This window comes from Scyliorhinus torazame, chromosome 11 (assembly GCF_047496885.1).
Source record: "Scyliorhinus torazame isolate Kashiwa2021f chromosome 11, sScyTor2.1, whole genome shotgun sequence".
NCBI lineage: Eukaryota > Metazoa > Chordata > Chondrichthyes > Carcharhiniformes > Scyliorhinidae > Scyliorhinus > Scyliorhinus torazame.
In genome coordinates this window covers 101,556,006-101,575,065 of record NC_092717.1, presented here as the reverse complement: position 1 = coordinate 101,575,065, position 19,060 = coordinate 101,556,006, and the positions used below count along the sequence as shown (strand labels likewise).

The following is a 19,060-nucleotide window of genomic DNA, read 5'->3' as shown; positions in this document are numbered from 1 at the left end:
AGAACATACTTCCTCAGATAAGGAGACCAAAACTGCACACAATATTCCAGGTGTGGCCTCCCAAGGCCCTGTATAATTGAAGCAAGACATCCCTGCTCCTGTACTCGAATCCTCTCGTTTGAAAGCCAGCATACCATTTGCCTTCTTTACCGCCTGCTGCACCTACATGCTTACCTTCAGTGGCTGGTGTACGAGGAAACCCAGGTCTCGTTACACGTTCCCCTCTCCTAATTTATGACCATTCAGATAATAGTCTGCCTTCTTGTATTTGCCACCAAAGTGGATAAACTCTCATTTATTCAAATTACACTGTATCGGCCAATCATTTGCCCACTCATTCAACTTGTCCAAATCACACTAAAGGATCTCTGCATCTCCCTCCCAGCTCACCCTCCCACCCAACTTGGTGTCATTTGCAAATTTGGAGATATGACATTTGTTCCCTCATCTAAATCATTAATATGTGTTGTGAATAGCTGGAGTCCTAGCACCGATCCCTGTGGTACCCCACTGGTCACTGCCTGCCAATTTGATAAAACTCGTTGATTCCTACTCTGTGTTTCCTGTCTGCCAACCAGTTTTCCATCCATATAAATACACTACCCCTAATCCCAAGAGCTTTTACACACTAATCTTTTATGTGGGACTTTGTCAAAAGCCTTCTGAAAGTCCAAATACACCACATCCACTGGCTCCCCTTCAATAATTCTGCCAGTTACATTCTCAAAGAATTCCAGCAGATTTGTCAAGCATGATTTCCCTTCATAAATCCACACCGATTCTGTCTGATCCTGCCATTGTTTTCTAAGTGCTCTGCTATAAAATCTTTGATAAGGATTCTAGAATTTTTCCCACTACTGACATCAGTCTTATTTGTCTAGAAGGCCTTCCTTTCTCTCAAACTCCCTTTTTAAATAGTGGAGTTACATTAGCCACCCTCCAATCTGCAGGAACTGTTCCGCAGTCTATAGAATCCTGGAAGATGATGACCAATGCATCCATTATTTCTAGAGCCAATTCCTTCAGTACCCTGGGATGTAGATTATCAGGCTCTGGGGATTTATCAGCCTTCAATCCCATCAATTTCCCAACACCATTTCTCTACGGATATTGATCACCTTCAGTTCCTTCTTCTCACTAAACCCTGCATTTACCAACATTTCTGGTATCATATTTGTGTCCTCATTTGTGAAGGCAGAACCAAAGTACGTATTTAGTTGCTCAGCCATTTCTTTGTCCCCTATTATACATGCCCCTGTTTTTGACTGTAAGGGACCTACATTTGATTTCATGAATCTTTTTCTCTTCACGTACCTATAGAAACGTCGAATCAGTTTTTATGTTCGCTGCAAGCTTACTTTCGTACTGTATTTTCCCTTTCTGAATCAATCCTGTGGTCCTTCCTTGCTGAATTTAAACATCTCCCAATCCTCAAACCTGTTGTTTCTCTTGGCCAAGTTGCAAGCTATTTCCTTGGATCGAATAAAAGCAAATTACTGCGGATGCTGGAATCTGAAACGAAAGAGAAAATGCTGGAAAATCTCAGCAGGTCTGGCAGCATCTGTAGGGAGAGAAAAGAGCTAACGTTTCGAGTCCGACGACTCTTTGTCAAAGCTTTTCTCTCCCTACAGATGCTGCCAGACCTGCTGAGATTTTCCAGCATTTTCTCTTTCGTTCCTTGGATCGAATACTATCCCTAATTTCCCTTGAAAGCCATGGATTGGCCACCTTTCCCATTTTACTTCTGTGCCAGACAGGAATAAACAATCGTTGCAGTTCCTCCATGCGCTCTTTGGATGTTTGCCATTGCCTATACACGGTCATCCCTTTAAGTAACATTCCCCAATCGATCATAGCCAACTCACACCTCATTTCATCTTACTTTAAGATTCAGGACCCTAGTCTCAGAATGAACTACTTCACTCTCAATTTTGGATGAAATATTCTAAATCATGGTCGTTATCGCCAGCATTACCACTGCAGTTTCCATTAATGTTCCTTGACCGGTCACTATTTTTTTTTCTTTAAATACAGTGTCATTATCCCTTGATTTCTCTGCCTATCACTTGTCTTATTCTGCTTTTCTCTTATTCTCGATTCCCCTGCACTGAATCTGTACATAGGTGCCCATCCGTCAGTCATATTAGTTTAAACTCTGCCAACGCCATGTCGTGTTAGTTTAATCCCTCCCAAAACAGCTCTAACAAGCCAGCCCCCCCCCCCCCCCCCCCCCCCAACAGCTCTAACAAGTCCCCCCAACATCAGTCCCGGTCCCACCCAGGTGCAACCCATCCAGTTTTTACAAGTTGCACCTTCCCCAGAATCTGTCCCAATGCCTCAGGAATCTGAAACCCTTCCCCTTTGAGGTCCAACTTCTCAATCCCTATATTCTGTTTTCAGGATCTCATCCCTTTTTTTTTAACCCATGTCGTTTGTACCACGACCACTGGCTGTTCATTCTCCACATCCAGAATGTGCAATAACCATTCAGATAACCTTGACCCTAGCACTAGGGAGGCAACACATCATCTACTCCCTTACAATTGAATCCTCACACTTTTTACTTCTCCACTCTGCAGCAGAACCAACAGTGCTGCAATAGATTTGGCTGTTGCTACTTTCCCCGGAGAGGTCATTCCCCTCAACAGTATCCAAAGTGGTATATCTGATTTCCAGGGAAATGGCCACAGGAGATTCCTGCACTGCCCATCTAGTTCTGTTGCTCTGTCTGGTGGTCATCCATACCCTTCCTGGCCGCGGAGTCTGAGCCTGCAATGTGACTACTTCTCTATATGTGCTAATCATTATATTCTCTGCCTCGCTAATGCTCCAATGGCCCCAGTTGTCACTCCAGCTTTGAAACTCGGGCTTCCAGGAGTTATAGCAGGAGACACTTCCTGCACATATGGTGGTCCTGGGAACTGGAAACATTCTTGGTCTCCTGCATGGAGCAGGAAGAGCAGAGTATGGCTTGGAGCTCCGCTGCCATGTCTTACCCTTTAAATTAAATTAATCCTTTTAACATCAAATAATATTAACTAGTATTAACTATTAACTAGGGCCCTTCTTCTCTGCCCCTTGTTATTATAGAATATCGAAATGTACTCACGCACCCAATCAGCTCTTTTGATTTCCTGGTTCAGCTTTCATATTCATTTCTCCTTTTATCCTCCAAGCTTGGTTCCCTAGCTGTTATCTTTTTCAATAAATTAAGTTGCAGCTATTTAGAGAATCCCCAATATCAGTTACTCACCAACCAGCTCACTATAGTTTCCTGTGGCGACACGGTTGATTTTTATTCTTCAAACACAGAGCGCAGCTTGAACAACAAAAAAGGTCCCCGAGCCTCGAGAAGGCTGTCCCTCGCAGGTCCAGTGCTCTCTGCTGCCTGAAGGTGAGTAAGGGCCCAGTAGGGTACCCCTCACTGGTCCTGTGCTCTTTGCTGCCTGCACCAGTCCATCAACCAGCTCTCAATCCATGCCAATATATTCCTCCAGTATCATGTGCTCTACTTTAGTTTATTAACCTCTTATGTGGGACCTCATCAAAAATCTTCCTGAAAATCTAAATATACCACTTCCACCAATTCCCCCTCATCCATTCTGCTAGTTAAATCCACAAAAAACTTCAACAGCTTTGTTCAACGTGATTTCCCTTCCACAAATTCATGTTGACTCTGCCAAATCCTATCATTATTTTCTAAGTGTCATCACATCCTTTATAATAGATTCCAACATTTTGACTATGACTTATATCGGGGTAACAAGTCTGCAGTTGCCAGTTTCTTCCCTCCTTCCTTAATAATGGGGTTACAATTGCTACCTTCCATCTGCAGGAACCATTCCAGAGTCTACAGAATTTTCAAAGATATTTTAAAAATAAATGTAAGAGTACCCAATTATCGCGACAACTATCTCTTTCAACACTCTGGGACGTAGATCATCAGATCCAGGGGATTTATCTACTTAAGCTCCATTAATTTCACGGGTATTTTTAAAAAAAAATTAATATCTTGCAGTTTCTCGTTTACACTCATCCCTTGATTCTCCATTATTTCTGGGGCGTTTTTCTGTGGGGCTGCACTTGCACAGGTACAACACTTGACAGGTACAACACTGTCAAAGAAATAATTTGTGGACCTGTACTCATATTGCTAATACGGCAGCTACTTTAAGAAATTCTTCATTCAGCTAGATGACTGATATCATGCGAGTTAACAAAGCAATAAGGTAAATTATCTGCATACAGAAATGTATTGTTGGAAATTTCTGACGAGACTAGAGATGCATTTGCATAACAAACACATTATTGTAAAACAAACAGCTATGTCCTTAACCTTAATATTCTAGTTTAATGCCAATACCTGAACAGAATTGTGACCATTCTAGCTCTGGAGTTGATTTATAAGTAGGATTCATATGTTTGCAATGACAAACCAAGTGCTTTTTGACCCAGATATTATCCAGTATGTGACAGGGGTGTCTTTTTGTTCCAGTTTACTATTCTGCAGGGAAGGGAGGCTATTTTACAGATCGTTTTACAAAACCACAGAAAACTGCATTGTTCCCATTAATTTTCCCCACTTCTACTCTGAAGAAATATAATCTTTGCTGAGTGTAGATTTCTTAGTGTCTTTCTCAAGTGATCATTATCATTGTGAGAACCTCAACATTGGTGTGATGGCAAGCGGTAGCAGAGACAAGATTGATCCTATGCCATCCAATATCCTCTTCTGCATAGGAACAGAAATCCCAGCTTTTTTTTCTCCCAAACCCAAGAGCATCCATGCTAGATACAGTACAGCCATGAACTATCTTGGTACAGATTGGAGATCAAATCAGTGACCTTCTGCACAGTTTAGCTAGTCACAGCATTCACCAGCTGAGCTACTTCAATAATGAATTTGGTTTTGTTTTCAAATAAATTCAATACCACAGATTTCAAACCATTAAATGCTCCTGTCTAAATATTTTAAATCAAGTATTTGGAGGTGGGTATATAGACTTCAAATGATGTTGTCAATTTCTAATCATCAGATTAATTATATACAAGACTTGATTTAAATTGTATTATAATTGGAGGACTCAACACATTTTAACGATGTACACTAAAGCAATTTGGAATTTCAAGTTCAGCAGAAGATCTGGAAGAAGGAACTAAGCGCATTGTTACTAAGTTTGCAGATGATACTAAGATAGAGGATCAGGTAGTATTGAGGAAGTAGGGGGGTTGCAGAAGGACCTGGATAGGCTAGGAGAGTGGGCAAAGAAGTGACAGATGGAATACAGTGGAGAAAAGTGAGTTTGTGCACTTTGGTAGGAAGATAAGAGGCATTCCCATTTCTTCTAAAGCTTTAGAAACCTGAAGCATAATGGGACTTAGGAATCCTTGTTCAAGATTCTCTTAAGGTTAACGTGCAGGTTCAGTCAGCAGTTAGGAAGGCAAATGCAATGTTAGGATTAATGCCGAGAGGGCTAGAATACAAGAGCAAGGATATAACGTTGAGGTTGTAGAAGGCTCTGGTCAGACCCGATTTGGAATATTGTGAGCAGGTTTGGGTCCCGTATCCAAGGAAGGATGTGCTTGCGTTGGAGAGGGTCCGAAGGGGGTTCACAAGAGTGATTCCCAGAATGAAGGACCTGTCATATGAGGAGCGGTTGAGGACTCCGAGTCTGTACTCGATGGAGTTTAGAAGGATTGGGGGGGGTGGAAAGAGAGAGAGAAAGCGAGAAATCTCATTGAAACTTACAGAATACTGAGAGGCCTAGTCAGATAGAGTGAACATGGAGAGGATATTTCCACTATTAGGAGAAATTAGAATCCAAGGGTACAGCCTCAGACTGAAGGGACGATTGTTTAAAACTGAGATAAGGGGGAATTCCTTCAGCCAGAGGGTGGTGAATCTGAATCTGTGGAATATTGTCCCAGAGGGCTGTGGAGGTCAAGTCACCGAGTGTCTTCAAGACAGAGATAGATAGGTTCTTGATTAATAAGCAGATCAGGGGTTATGGGGAGAAGGCAGGAGAATGGGGGTAAGAAACATAGCAACCATGAGTGAATGGTGGTGCAGACTCGATGGGCCAGGTGGCCTAATTCAGCTCCTATGTCTTATGGCCTTCTAATTCTGATGGATTGCCTTTCACTCTGGCTTCATTTCTGAAAGTGGGTCGCAACTTCATCACTCATCCTGTCACTTAATAAAACAGATTTTCATCTATTTATATCACCATTCATAAGACTTGAAGAACATTATAAATCCACAATGTTTAGAGGAATAAATACATAATGGACTACCTGACAACAGCTACTTATGGAAAATAATAGATTAAACACAACCTCATGCCAAAATATTCCATTGAATAAAGGAAATTTGATTTGTACAATCACAATTTGAAATTTTCTTTAGCGAATGGTAGTTTTAAAATACTTCAAATACGCTAGGAATTTAATTCACATAAATGCTACATGAGATTGACTCAACAGAAATCATACCAAATAAAAGATACTATTCACTAAACACTTCTGGGCCTCTGCTTGTCAATAGTCTCAGTGGATATTAGAGCAAAGACTATATGCCGACAGGAAAGGATGGGCTACAGATTTCATAAGTGCTAAAATAATGTTTGAAATTGTTCGTTAAGTTGAGCACAGAGGGCAACATTTTTTAAATTGATATGCAGGCTAGAATTATTCAGCTAATGTTCCAGATGTGACTGAATGGTAAATACGGATTAAAGACATTAAAATAGAGTCATTCCCATAACCTTCAGGGTGAATGAATTGCCAACATACTCCTCAAATTACAAACAATATTAATTTTATTGTTGCCAAACGAATGCAGGCAATGGAAGGATGAGACAAAGGGTTGTTTACCTATCTTTGTCCCAATCTGGAAAGTTGTCTAATCAGTGTCTGTTAGCGCCATGTAACCTTCTTCTTGGGCAGTCCCTCAGGATTGAGGGTGACTTGCTTCCTCTCCAGGGGGATGGGTTCTGCAGTGGTGGCTGAACAGTCCAATCCAATTGTCTGTGTACGTACTGTGCACGTTTCCTTGGCCGGCCGCAGAAAAATATTTTTCACTGTACGTTGGTACATGTGACAATAAATCAAATCAAATCCTGGATCCGCAGACTCTGCCACAGGTTTGGCAGGTGGTATTTGAAGAGCTGGGTGGGTGGGAATCTCTGGATTCTGTGCTCTCCTTCTGCTGCTTAAGCTTGGCCTCCGCATGCTTCTCTCTGCGACGCTCAAGGTGATTGGCACCTTCGCGGATGCTTCTTCTCCAGCATTTGTGTTCTCAGGCAAGCGATTCCCACTTGTCAATGTGAATATTGCATTATTTAAGGAAGCTTTCAGCGTGTCCTTGTAACGTTTCCTCTGCCCTCCTATGATCGCTTGCCACTGCAGAGCTCAGAGTACAGCACATGTTTCAGGAATCTTGTTTCAGGCATGCAGGTAATGTGGCCGGCCCATCTCAGCTGGCAGAGCGTGACCAGTACCTTGATAATGGAGATGTTGGCCTGGGAGAGGACGCTCATGTTGGTACGCCTATCTTGTCAGTGGATTTGCAGGATTTTGTGGAGGCAACATTGGTGATATCTCTCCAGGGATTTGAGGTGTCTGTTGTACATCATCCATGCTTCGGATGCATACAGGGCCGGGGACCACGGCTGTTCTGTAGACCATAAGCTTGGTGCTAGATTTGAGGTCTCTGCCTTCGAACACTGATCCTTAGGTATTCGAAGATTGCACTGGCGTGTTGGAGTCGATGCTGGACTTCATTGTCAATGCCTGCTCATGCCGGTAGGAGGCTTTGAGGTTTGGGAAATAATCCACATTGTCCAGGGAATCACCGTGGATCTGGATGGTCGTGGGACAGTTTTGCATAGCAGAAGCAGGCTGGTAGAGTACCTTTGTTTTCTGGATGTTTAGTCTTTGGCCCATTTTCTCATATGCCTTGGTGAGTGTGTCGACGATGGTTTGTAGCTCAGCCTCATACAGGCGGCGCCTGTGCACTGCACCTCAATGACAGAGGTTGAGGTGGTTTTGGTTCTGGTCTGGAGGCATCGGAGGTCAAACAGTTTCCCACTTGTCCGGTAGGTTAGCTGCACTCCAGCGGGGAGCTACAGGGTGATGGGGTGGTGGAGAAGAGCGTTAGTGCGATGATACAGCTCTGTTTGACCCCAGTTTGCACACGTTTTGAGTGTGTTGTGGTTCCATTGGTGAGGATCTTGGTTTGCATGTCATCATTGAGCAGACAGAGAATGAAGATGAATTTAAGGAGGATGTTTCGCAATCCCCCTTAGTTGACAGAGTTGAAGACCTTTGCGAGATCGAAGGCCATGTACAGAGGCTGGTGCTGCTCCCTGCACTTTTCCTGGATTGTCACACGCTGAAGATCATGTCCATTGGGCCTCTTGATGAGCGGACACCGCACTGAGACTCAGGGAGGAGCTCTTCAGCCACAGGGAGGAGGCAGTTGAAGAGTATCCTCGCGATGACCTTTCCCGTGGCAGAGAGTAGGGAATTCCCTCTGTAATTTCCAGTCAGACCTTAACCCACATTAAATCATTTCCAAATTTTAAAGTTATTTTAAGACCAGACATGCTTGCCAACACCACTAACCTCCCCTCCAATGCCCATGTCACTATCACATACCTGCCCCCCTGGTCCGCCACCACCTTCTCCATCTGGAATCTCACTCTCTTACTAACCAAACCCCCCCCCCCACCCTGCTGTCAAACCCCAAATGAAACACTTGACTAACCCAGCCCTTCCTAAGCCTCACCTGATCCTTCACCCTCAAATGAGTCTCCTGCAGCATAGCCACATCAGCCTTCAAACTTTTCAGGTGCGCAAGCACCCTCGGCCTCTTCACTGGCCCTCCCAACCCCCACACATTCCACGTAACTAACCTAACTGGGGGTCGGTCTTCTTTTTCCCCCACCACCCTTCCAATCCACCACCATCATAACTCCAGGCCCTGCCCAGTAGACCTGACCCACCCCCATCCATTGTTATCATCGAACCCCTCCCCCTCTCCCAGTTTCCCCTATCCACTTCCTCTCAAAAACACCTTGACCAGTATCGAAGCTTTCCCCCTCTCTTTTCATACCTCCTAGGCCCATCGAAACCTGCTCACCAGGCTCCAATGTCCGCAGCCCCTCTGCCCCACCTCCGTTCATTACCTAACTTAAGCTTGCTGGTGCGGGGGTGGCGGGTGTCGGCCGAAAGCCGCTTGCCTCCTCGCCAGTTCCACAGTTAAGTCCTGGTAAATACACACATCAGCTCCAGCCCACTGCACCTCCCGCTTCTCCTTCACATGGTACCTATGGAGGCAAACAATCACTGCTCTTGGCAGCTCATTCGCTTCGGTTTAGGCCTTAATGACTGATGAGCCCGGTCCAGTTCATACCGCGAGGGATCATTGCCCTCCCCCGCCAACATCTTGGCAAAGTACTCCGCCAGCTTTGGGTCTTTCACCCCCTCGGACAGGCCCACGATCCTCACATTTTGCTGCCTTGATCAATTTTCCACATCCTCCAACTTTGTTGCCAGCCCTTTGTTGGTCTCGACCATCCTCTGCAGCTCCTCCCCCATCAAAGGGAGCTGATTGCTGTGCTGCGACATGGCCTCCTCCACTCACTTCATTTTCTCACCCTGCTCCTGCACCTCGGCCGATGTTTTCGACACAATCACCAACACCTTCAACGCCACAGTCATCCCATTCCTCAACACCTCCATGTGCTTTGCGAAATGTTTCTCCAATTACAAAGCCATCACCTCGGTCATCTTTTCTGCCTTAAGCAGTGCAGCCCCACCGAGTGACCCGGCCTCCGCCATCTTGCCATCTCCTCGGTTGGCCCTTTCACTCGAAGGTGAATCCTCACTCCCCACCCTTTTTCACGGCGGCTTTCTTCTGATTTTTTGACATTATCCACCTTCCTTATGCCTTCCAAAACTCGATCAAAAAATTGCCCCAGGCTTTAAACTCCAAAACAAGCCTAGAGCAGGAGCTACCAACGTGCGACTTCCCCCCAAATGCCGCCACTGGAAGTCACATTAATCCATTTCTAAACAACTTAATCCTTCAGTAAAGCAATATTTAGTATTTAAATAGAAGCTGTTAAGTAATCTGAGACCTTTGACAGCCATCAGGGATCATGTCTTATGAGAGAGAAGGTAGCAAAGCGGCTTTGACAAAGAGTCATCCAGACTCGAAATGTTAGCTCCCTTCTCTCTCCACAGCTGCTGTCAGACCTGCTGAGATTGTCTGGTATTTTCTGTTTCAGAATCCAGCATCTGTCGTAACTTGCTCTCAACATTTTTTTGAATTTGACACAGCCACCAACACCTTCAACGCCACCGTCATCCCATTCCTCAACACCTCCATATGCTTTGCGAACTGTTTCTCCAATTTCAAAGCCATCACTGTTGTGTTGGGCGCTCTGGATCCGTGGAACACATACAGGTCACCAACACATGAAATAGTGCAACACTATTTTATTGAGTCATTAACAGTTTAACATACTCTCACTGTGGGTGAACACGATACTAGCTTTGACTAAAGACCTTTGCCTTGTCCTAACCAGTCGATGCACTCAGCACATGGTGAATGTCTGTGCTGCAGGCTGTGAACTCTGTCCTACTAGGAAGCTGCAGCTCGAATGAGCGGGAACTCTGATGCCCCGTCTTTATAGTGCGTGTGCTCTAACTGGTGATTGGCTGCGGTGTTGTGTGTGTTGATTGGTCCCACTGTGTGTCCATTAGTGTGTGTGTCTGCACCATGATATACTGGTGTATATTATGACAATCACCTCGGTCATTTTCTTGCTCATTTTGTTCCCTGGCCATAGCAATAAATAAGCAGACAATTCCCAGGTTTTAGTCTGCCACTCTCAATCAACCACTATCACCTGCACAAAAAGAGTGGTCAATGTATTCTCCTGACTTTTTAAGAGAAGGATCTAAATAAAGATTCGCTTCTAGCTATGATAATGAAGTCAACATGTGCAGCTAAATGCACATCATATCTGCAAAATGCTCTCCTGGTATCCTTCATATATGCACAAGGATAGGTAATTTCTCATCTTTCTTTCCTTCTGCCAATTAAAAAAAATACAGATTTGGAAGGGGAAGAAAATTTTATTTGATAAATTGCAGCTTTGACTCTAACCTTGGATTACCTTTTCTTTGCAACTGGAAAGCATGCTGATGATGCTAAGACAGACTGATTGCACAGAGAGAGCTGGAGACCAGTCTTCTGTCAGAATGGAGAGACAAATATGTCCGTTGCTGTAAACGTGAGGATGAACTGGAATATTGTCACCAGTGAACATAACCTAAATAAATAAGGAAAACAATTTCAGTATTTCACAAAATTGAATTACATATCTGTTTACAACTTTATTACCTGCTGAATCTTTATTCCCATCTTTGTTATTACGTGATTGGCACGTTTCCATGTTTTAAAACTGGATTACTTAGTCTATGTATGAAATTTATGAATTTCTTGATGCAAATCGTACTGGAATTTGGCCTGTTAACATATTCTTTGAATAAAATACTATTATTATAACTTTCATGAAAGAAACTTTGGTCATCAGATTACAAAGTTCGAATTAAGAGAATGTGCAGCTTATCACAATTGTTGGAGTTATTGATAGATTGGCAGAACTTTTTTTCTTGTATGTTAGCATAAAAGGTGCAGTTAAGGGAAAACTATAATGCACACTGACTTTGATATTCTTTCCTGTTATTTCACTGTACAGATGATATGACTGGATCATGGGAAAAACGATAATGATCCATCATCTCATGAAACTTACACGGGCTCATCATAAAGCAGTGCTAAAAGTAAAACCACCCCTGCAACTGCTCAAATGGCAATTGTCTAAACTATTTAAAAGTCTGTTGGAGCAATCCATTGTGAACCAACATGGCGCAGACACAGTGAACTGGTTTTAAATACCCTGACAATGATTCCCTCATCCTTCCCCAACTGGACACCCGGCAACACAGATTCAGTATTAACATAAAATATAGCAAGTGTTAAAATACTGCTTGCCTTTGATCCATGCCATAATTGAAAACTACTTCTTTCATCACTTGGCTACTGCGATATTTTCATTGTATTTTTCAATATTTCATTGGATGAGCCCCTGACTTGAGATATTGCTAGCAGCCAAAGAATTTGCAACAGAACAACATTCACTGCATCACTAGTCATTTTTCAGAACCCTGCGCATCTAAATTATCCTATCATGACATTTGTAATGAAAGATAGGGATGATAACAGTTACAGTTCACCCTCCCACCCACTTGGTATCAATTGCAAACTTTGAGATGTTACATTTTGTTCCCTCATCCAAATCATTAATATATATTGTGAATAGCTGGGGCCCCAGCACTGATCCCTGTGGCACCCCACTAGTTACTGCCTGCCAATTTGAAACAGACCCATTAATTCCTACTCTTTGTTTCCTCTCTGCCAACCAGTTTTCTATCCACCTCAATACACTTCCCCCAATCCCATGCGCTTTAAATTTGGGCAATAATCTCCTACGCGGGACTTTGTCAAACACCTTCTGAAAGTCCAAATATACCACATCGACTGGCTCCCCCTCGTCAACGGTACTGGTTACATCTTCAAAGAATTGATGTGTTGGGCCCAACCATCATTTGAGGATGGGGATATTTGTGAAGCCTTTTCCTCCACTGAGCTGCTTAATTGTTCATCACCATTCATGACTGGATGTGACACTACTGCATAGTTTGGATCTGATCAGTTAGTTGTGGAAGGACTACGCTCTGCCTATTGTTTGTCGCTTTGGACTACTTGCGTGTCAAGCAGCATATGTTGTAGCTTCACCAGGCTGACGCCACATTTTTAAATATGCCTGCTGCAAACTTTGGCATGTCCTCCTTGGTGCTAACGGCTGAGTGGGAGATTTTCTGGACAATGAGGTTACAGATTGTGGTTGAGCACAGTTCTGTGGTTGCTGATGACCCACAGCCTCATGGCTGCCCAACCTGGCGTTGCTATATCCGTTTGAAATCTATCCCATTTAGCATGATGGGTATGTCTCACAATAAAGCACAACTCTGATTGTAATTGAATACTCTCCACTTGACTGGATAATTGCAACACCAATACCACTCAAGAAGCTCGACACCATGGAGGACAATGCAGCCTGTTAGACTGGTATCCCATCCACCACCTTCAACATTTACTCCCTCCACCACCAAGTGACAGTCGTGTGTACTGCATACAACAGGTACAGCAGCAACTCACCAAGGCTCCTTCAACAGCACCTCCCAAACCTGCAACCTCTACCACCTAGAAAGACAAGGGCAACAGATGCATGGGAACCCCATCACGGCATGTTCCACTCCAAGCCATACTAACTACTACTGCTTGTTCAAAATCCCAGAACTCCCTTCCTAACAATGTGAGTGCATCTACACCATATGGACTGCAGGAGTTCAAGACAGCGGCTCACTATCACCTTCAAGCGCAATTACTGATCAGCAATAAATGGCTTAGTCAGCGAGTCCACATCATGTAAATCAGTGGTCTCCAAACGTGTTTTTAAAATACATTTAGAGTAAACAATCCTTTTTATTCCAATTAAGGGGTAGTTTAGCGTGGCCAATCATTTTGGGTTGTGGGGGTGAGACCCACGCAGATACGGGGAGAATGTGCAAACTCCACATGGACAGTGACCTGGGGCTGGACCGAACCCGGGTCCTCAGCGCTGTGATGCAGCAGTGCAAACCACTGTGCTAACATGCTGCCCTTTGTCTCCAGCCTTTTAAAAAAAATATATATATTTTATTGAAATTTTTTTCGATCACAATTTTTTCCCTTTACAAATCAAACATAACAGTAAAGAAAATTTAACAATAAACAAATGGCTAATCAACATGGTAATCTAATCGTTTAACATAAACTAAAACTTCCACCCCCCCCTCCCCCCTGGGCTGCTGCTGGTCATCTGTCTTCCCTCTAATGTTCCCCTAGTTAGTCGAGGAATGGCTGCCACCGCCTGGTGAACCCTTGAGCCGATCCTCTCAGCGCAAACTTTATCTGCTCCAGTTTTATGAACCCCGCCATATCGTTTACCCAGGTCTCCAGTCCGGGGGGTTTCGCCTCCTTCCACAGGAGTAGAATCCTACGCCGGGCTACTAGGGACGCAAAGGCCACAACGTCGGCCTCTTTCGCCTCCTGCACTCCCGGCTCATCCGCAACTCCAAATAAAGCTAGCCCCCAGCCTGGTTTGACCCGGGCCTTCACCATCTGCGAAATCACTCCCGTCACTCCCTTCCAATACCCCTCCAGTGCCGGGCACGACCAAAACATATGTGCGTGGTTTGCCGGGCTTCCGCCGCACCTCCCACACTTGTCCTCCGCTCCGAAGAACCTACTCAGTCTTTCTCCCGTTGTGTGTGCTCTATGTAGCACCTTGAATTGAATCAGGCTAAGCCTGGCGCACGAGGAAGAGGAATTTACCCTGCTTAGGGCATCAGCCCACATACCCTCCTCTATCTCCTCCCCTAGCTCTTCTTCCCACTTTCCTTTTAATTCGCCGACCAACTCCTCCCCCATCTCTCGGTAGATCTCTGTCACCTTGCCCTCTCCGACCCACACCCCCGAAAGCACTCTGTCCTGAATCCCCTGTGCCGGGAGCAGTGGAAATTCCCTCACCTGTTGTCTTGTGAACGCCCTCACCTGCATATATCTAAGGAAGTTTCCCCGGGGCAACTTATACTTTTCCTCCAATGCTCCCAAGCTCGCAAACGTCCCATCTATAAATAAATCTCTCACCCTCCTAATTCCCAACTGGTGCCAGCTCTGAAATCCTCCATCCATTCTTCCTGGGGCAAACCTATGGTTGTTCCTGATTGGGGACCCCACCAGGGCTCCCCGCACACCTCTCTGTCGCCTCCATTGTCCCCAGATATTCAATGTTGCCGCCACCACCGGGTTCGTGGTAAACTTTTTTGGTGAGAGCGGTAGCGGCGCCGTCACCAGCGCCTCTAAGCTCATCCCTTTACAGGACTTTCTCTCCAGTCTTTTCCACGCCGCACCCTCTCCCTCCATCATCCATTTACGAATCATCGCCACATTGGCGGCCCAATAGTAGTCGCCCAAATTCGGTAGCGCCAATCCTCCTCTGTCCCTGCTACGTTGTAGGAACCCCCTCCTTACCCTCGGGACTTTCCCTGCCCACACAAAGCTCGTGATGCTCCTGTCTATTTTTTAAAAAAAGGTCTTAGTGATTAGTATAGGGAGACATTGAAATACAAATAAGAACCTCGGGAGGACCATCATCTTAATTGCCTGCACTCTGCCCGCCAACGACAGAGGCTGCATGTCCCACCTCTTGAAGTCCTCCTCCATTTGTTCTACCAATCGTGTCAGGTTAAGTCTGTGTAAGGTTCCCCAGCTCCTAGCGATCTGAATCCCCAGGTATCGGAAGTTTCTTTCCACTTTCCTTAGAGGCAGGCCTTCTATCTCTCTACTCTGGTCTCCTGGGTGTATCACGAATAGTTCACTCTTCCCCATGTTAAGCCTATATCCCGAGAAATCTCCGAACTCCCTCAATATCTGCATGACCTCTATCATCCCCCCCGCTGGGTCCGACACATACAACAGTAGGTCATCCGCGTATAGCGAGACTCGGTGTTCTTCTCCCTCTCTAATCACCCCTCTCCATTTCCTGGAGTCTCTCAACGCCATGGCCAGAGGTTCAATTGCCAACGCGAACAACAGTGGAGATAGCGGGCATCCCGGTCTTGTTCCCCTATATAGTCGGAAATACTCCGATCTTTACCGACCCGTGACTACACTTGCCGTTGGGGCCCCATAAAGAAGTTTGACCCAGCTAATAAACCCGTTCCCGAACCCAAACCTCCTTAACACCTCCCATAAGTACTCCACTCCACCCTATCAAATGCCTTCTCTGCATCCATTGCCGCCACTATCTCTGCCTCCCCCTCCACTGGGGGCATCATTATCACCCCTAATAGTCGTCGCACGTTGACATTCAGTTGTCTCCCCTTTACGAACCCTGTCTGGTCTTCGTGCACCACCCCCGGGACACAGTCCTCTATCCTCGATGCCAGTACCTTTGCCAGCAATTTGGCGTCCACATTCAATAATGAAATAGGTCTCTCGGACCCGCACTGCAATGGATCTTTATCCCTCTTCAGAATTAGCGATATCGTCGCCTCCGACATTGTCGGGGGTAAAGTCCCTCCTTCCCTGGCCTCATTGAACGTCCTCACCAACAACGGGGCCAACAAGTCCACGTATTTTCTATAAAATTCCACCGGGAACCCGTCTGGTCCCGGAGCCTTCCCCGCCTGCATGTTCCCCAGCCCCTTAATAACCTCGTCCACCCCAATCGGTGCCCCCAGGCCTTCCACCTCCTGCTCCTCCACCCTCGGGAACCTCAATTGATCCAGGAACTGCCGCATCCCCTCCTCTCCCTCTGGGAGCTGGGACCTCTACAGTCCCTCATAAAAGGTCTTGAACACCTCGTTTATCTTCCCTGCTCTTCGCACCGTGGCTCCCTTTTCGTCTCTAATTCCCCCTATCTCCCTCGCCGCTGTCCTCTTTCGCAACTGATGAGCCAGCAGGCGACGAGCCTTTTCCCCATATTCATACCTCCTCCCCTGTGCCTTCCTCCACAGCACCTCCGCCTTTCTGGTGGTCAAGAGGTCAAACTCCGTCTGGAGTCGTCTCCTCTCACTGTACAGTCCCTCCTCCGGGGTCTCTGCAAATTCCCTGTCCACCCTTAAAATCTCCCCCAGTAACCTTTCCCTTTCCTTGGCCTCTGTTTTCCCTTTGTGGGCCCCAATGGAGATCAGCTCTCCTCTGACCACCGCTTTTAGTGCTTCCCATACCACTCCCACACGGACCTCCCCGTCGTCATTGGCCTCCAGGTACCTCTCAATACACCCCCGCACTCTTCCACACACTCCCTCGTCCGCCATCAATCCCACATCTAATCGCCAGAGTGCTCTCTGCTCCCTTTCCTCTCCTAATTCCAGGTCCACCCAGTGTGGGGCATGGTCCGAAACCACTATGGCTGAATACTCAGCTTCTTCCACCCTTGAGATCAACGACCTTCCCAGAACAAAAAAATCTATCCGGGAGTACACTTTATGGACATGGGAGAAGAAGGAGAACTCCCTGGCCCTCGGTCTAAGAAATCGCCATGGATCCACACCCCCCATTTGGTCCATAAACCCCTTGAGCACCTTGGCCGCTGCCGGCCTTCTTCCGGTCTTTGATCTGGATCTATCTAACCCTGGGTCCAGCACGGTATTGAAGTCCCCTCCCAAGATCAAGTTTTCTACCTCCAGGTCCGGTATACGACCCAACATCCGTCTCATAAATTCCGCATCGTCCCAGTTCGGGGCATATACATTAACCAACACGACCTCCATTCCCTCCAGCCTGCCACTCACCATTACATATCTACCTCAGCTATCTGCTACGATGTTCTTTGCTTCAAATGCGACCCGTTTCCCCACCAATATGGCCACCCCTCTATTCTTTGCATCTAGTCCTGAGTGGAACACCTGTCCCACCCATCCTTTCCTTAACCTAACTTGGTCCGCCACCTTCAGGTGCGTCTCTTGGAGCATAGCCACGTCTGCCCTTAGTCCTTTCAAGTACGCGAGCACTCGGGCCCTTTTAATCGGTCCATTCAGGCCTCTCACGTTCCACGTTATCAGCCTCACTAGGGGGCTACCTGCCCCCCTCCCGTGTCGACTAGCCATCCCCTTCTCTAGGCCAGTCCCATATCCCGCCTCCGCGCTCCCACTCGCTCCCCAGGCGTCGCATTCCGTCCCCGTCCATCCACTCTTTAACCATTTCCTTTTTGATTTCCGCAGCAGCAACCCAGTTGTCCCCCCCCCCGTCCCCCGTCCCCCCCGCTAGATCCCTTTCTAGCGTGATTGCTCCCCCCATATTACTTCCGCAAGTCAGCTGACTTCAACTGACCCGGCTACTCCTGCTCACTCCTTGACCCCGCCGTGTGGGGAACTCCTATCCGCCTTGCGCCAGTCTTCCCCCCCATAATCTTTCTGGCACGGGAACATCCCTTTATCTGACCCGCCTCTTGTGGCGCAGCTCCCTTTCCCCTCCCCCTCCCATTCCTCATTCTCCGCCTATGTCCCTTCTTTCCCCCCTCACCGGCGCCCACATTTCCTAGTGTCTCCCCCCATCCCAATTTACTTCTCTATTTACATCAACCATAACAATAACAGTAACATTCCCTACAGTATCAGTCCCTCAGTTCCGATCCAATTTCTCCTCTTTAATAAAGGTCCATGCTTCTTCCGCCGTATCGAAATAATGGTGTCTCTCCTGGTACGTAACCCATAGTCGTGCCGGCTGCAGCATCCCGAACTTCACCTTTTTGTGTAACACCTCCTTGGCTCGGTTAAAACTCGCCCACCTTCTCGCCACCTCCGCACTCCAATCCTGGTACACCCGTACCACTGCATTCTCCCATCTGCTACTCCGCACCTTTTTAGCCCATCTCAGGACCTCTTCTCTATCTTTAAGGCGGTGAAATCGCACGATTGTCGCCCTGGGTGGTTCCCCCGCTTTTGGTCTTCTCGCCGGGATCCGATGTGCCCACTCCACCTCCAAGGAGCCCGTAGGGGCCTCAGCTCCCATCAATGAGCTTAGCATCGTACTTACATAAGCTCCACAGTCCGCTCCTTCCACTCCCTCAGGGAGACCCAGTATCCGAAGGTTCTTCCTTCGCGCTCTGTTTTCTAGGGCCTCAATCCTTTCCATGCACTTTTTATGGAGTGCCTCGTGCGTCTGTGTTTTGACCGCCAGGCCCAGGATCTCGTCCTCATTATCCGTCACCTTCTGCTCCAACATGCGGAGCTCTGTCTCCTGGGTCCTTTGTGCCTCCTTGAGCCCCTCAATTGCCTGTAGCATCGGGGTCAGCACCTCCCTCTTTCGTAGCTCCACACACCGTCTCAGGAACTCGTCTTGCTCGGGCCCCCATGTCGTCTGGGCTTTCTCCGC

The 19,060-nt window shown here is 46.5% G+C and overlaps 1 protein-coding gene across 4 annotated transcripts in view; it reads right to left on the bottom strand.

The window, feature by feature from the left end:
* The window catches only part of ube2wb (ubiquitin conjugating enzyme E2 Wb), a 155,780-nt gene that overhangs the window by 67,627 nt on the left and 69,093 nt on the right, over positions 1-19,060 (bottom strand). For 3 of the 4 annotated variants that reach the window (XM_072467544.1, XM_072467546.1, XM_072467545.1), the window contains exon 4: positions 11,187-11,342. In XM_072467544.1, coding sequence (XP_072323645.1) covers positions 11,187-11,342 — 156 coding nt within the window. Of the gene's footprint in view, positions 1-11,176; positions 11,343-19,060 lie in introns of all 4 variants that reach the window. The other variant, XR_011933360.1, reaches the window with a different exon arrangement.